The 1,784-nt window shown below is 64.9% G+C and overlaps 1 protein-coding gene across 1 annotated transcript in view; it reads left to right on the top strand.

Annotated features, from left to right (window-relative positions):
• Positions 1-1,778, top strand: part of MAP1S (microtubule associated protein 1S) — a gene marked incomplete at its 3' end in the record, with an annotated part of 4,214 nt that extends 2,436 nt beyond the window's left edge. The window contains exon 4 of the mRNA XM_017743825.1: positions 1-1,778. This exon is cut by the window's left edge and continues 1 nt beyond it. Within this exon, the coding sequence (XP_017599314.1) occupies positions 1-1,778 (1,778 nt within the window).
• Positions 1,779-1,784: the final 6 nt, after the last annotated feature.

Consider the following 1,784-nt stretch of genomic DNA (forward strand, 5'->3'; position numbering starts at 1 on the left):
ACATCCTGAGCTCTGCGGACCCCTCGGCCAAGGCCAGGCTGACCATCAGCTGCCCGGATTTCGGGGAGTGGCGGGACTCGGGCTTGGAGCACCACAACCTGCAGGACTTCATCGAGCTGCGCTACAACCCCGGCTGCGTCCTGCCGGAGATGGAGGGGCTGGAGGAGTTCATGGAGTACCTGTCGGAGTCTCTGGAACCCCAGTCCCCCTTCGACCTCCTGGAGCCCCCCACCATGGTGGGATTCCTGAAGCTCTCCAAGCCTTGCTGCTACATCTTCCCGGGCGGGAGAGGGGACTCGGCTTTCTTCGCCGTCAACGGCTTCAACGTTTTGGTCAACGGCGGCTCCAACCCCAAATCCTCTTTCTTGAAGCTGGTGCGGCACCTGGACCGCATCGACTCCATCCTGGTGACGCACGCGGGCACGGACAGCCTGCCTGGCATCAACAGCCTGCTCCAGAGGAAGCTGGCCGAGCTGGAGGAGGACCCTTCCCAGAGCTCCCAGGGCAACGGCGACTGGGCCAAGAACCTCATCTCGCCGGAGCTGGGCGTCGTCTTCCTCAACGCCTCCGAGAAGCTGAAGGACATCGAGGGCGACTCGCGGGTGCTGAAGAGCTGCGACGAGGCCGCGCTGACCCTGCACTACCTGGAGAAGTTGGGCATCCGGCCCAACCTGCTGGCCCGGGATAGCGGCCCCCGCGCCGAGCCCACCGTGCTCTTCCAGAAGATGGGCGTGGGCCGGCTGGACATGTACGTGCTCAACCCCGTGAAGGGCACCAAGGAGCTGGAGTTCCTCCTGCAGCAGTGGTCGGGGAACGGCTTCCCCAAGGAGCAGGAGCTGCCCCTGCAGTGCCTGACCTCGGTGTGCGTCCTGCTCGTGTGGCACCCCGTGAGCCGCTCCGAGAAGATCATCCGGGTGCTGTTCCCCGGCTGCACGCCCCAGGCTCGGATCCTGGAAGGGTTGGAGAAGGTGAAGCACCTGGAGTTCCTCAAGTACCCTGTGGTCACCAAGAATGACCTGAAGGGGACGGCGCCGGTGGAGAAGCCGCTGAAGCAGAGGAGGGCGGAGAGCAAGGAGAGCCTCAAGTCGGGCTCTAAGCTCAGCTTGGTGGAGGCCGGGGCGCCGGCGCCGAAGGAGAAGGCTCTGAAGGTGGAGAAGAAGGAGGTGAAGCCTGGTGGGACCAAGGAGAAGCCGAAATCCCTGGGGGATGCGGCCAGAACGGGGTCGGAAGAGGAGAAAGCCAAGGATGGCCGAGCGAAGCCGGACTCGGCGGCCGAGAAGGCGAAGGGGGACGCGAAGCTGAAGCTGAGCAAGGAGAAGGCGGCGCCCAAGAAGGAGCCGACTGCCAGGAAGGAGGAGAAGAAGCCACCGAAGAAGGACGAGGGGGCCGAGGCGAAGGCGGAGCCCAAGAAGGAGGTGAAGGTGGTGAAGAAGGAGGCGAAGGCCGAGACGCTGCGGAAGGACTCAAAGGACACCGAGGCCGAGGCCAAGGCTCCGGCCAAGGCTCCGGCCCGGAAAACGCCGGTTCCGGAGAGCCGCAAAGCCCCGGCCAAGGCCGGCAGCATCAAGAAGACCCCTCTCAAGAAGGAGCCGGAGAAAACCAAGGCTAAAACCCCCCGGAAGGAAGCGGGGACGTCGGACGGCTCCAAATCCTCCTCCCCCGAGGAGATGCTGCCGGAGGCCGAGCGGGAGGGCGGGAGGAGGAGGAAGGAAGAATCCACGGATGAAGGCATCGCCACGGCCGACAGCGAGCTGGAGCCTTTATCCCTGGAGAACGGGGGGAAC

This window comes from Corvus brachyrhynchos, unplaced genomic scaffold, assembly GCF_000691975.1.
Source record: "Corvus brachyrhynchos isolate BGI_N302 unplaced genomic scaffold, ASM69197v1 scaffold219, whole genome shotgun sequence".
NCBI lineage: Eukaryota > Metazoa > Chordata > Aves > Passeriformes > Corvidae > Corvus > Corvus brachyrhynchos.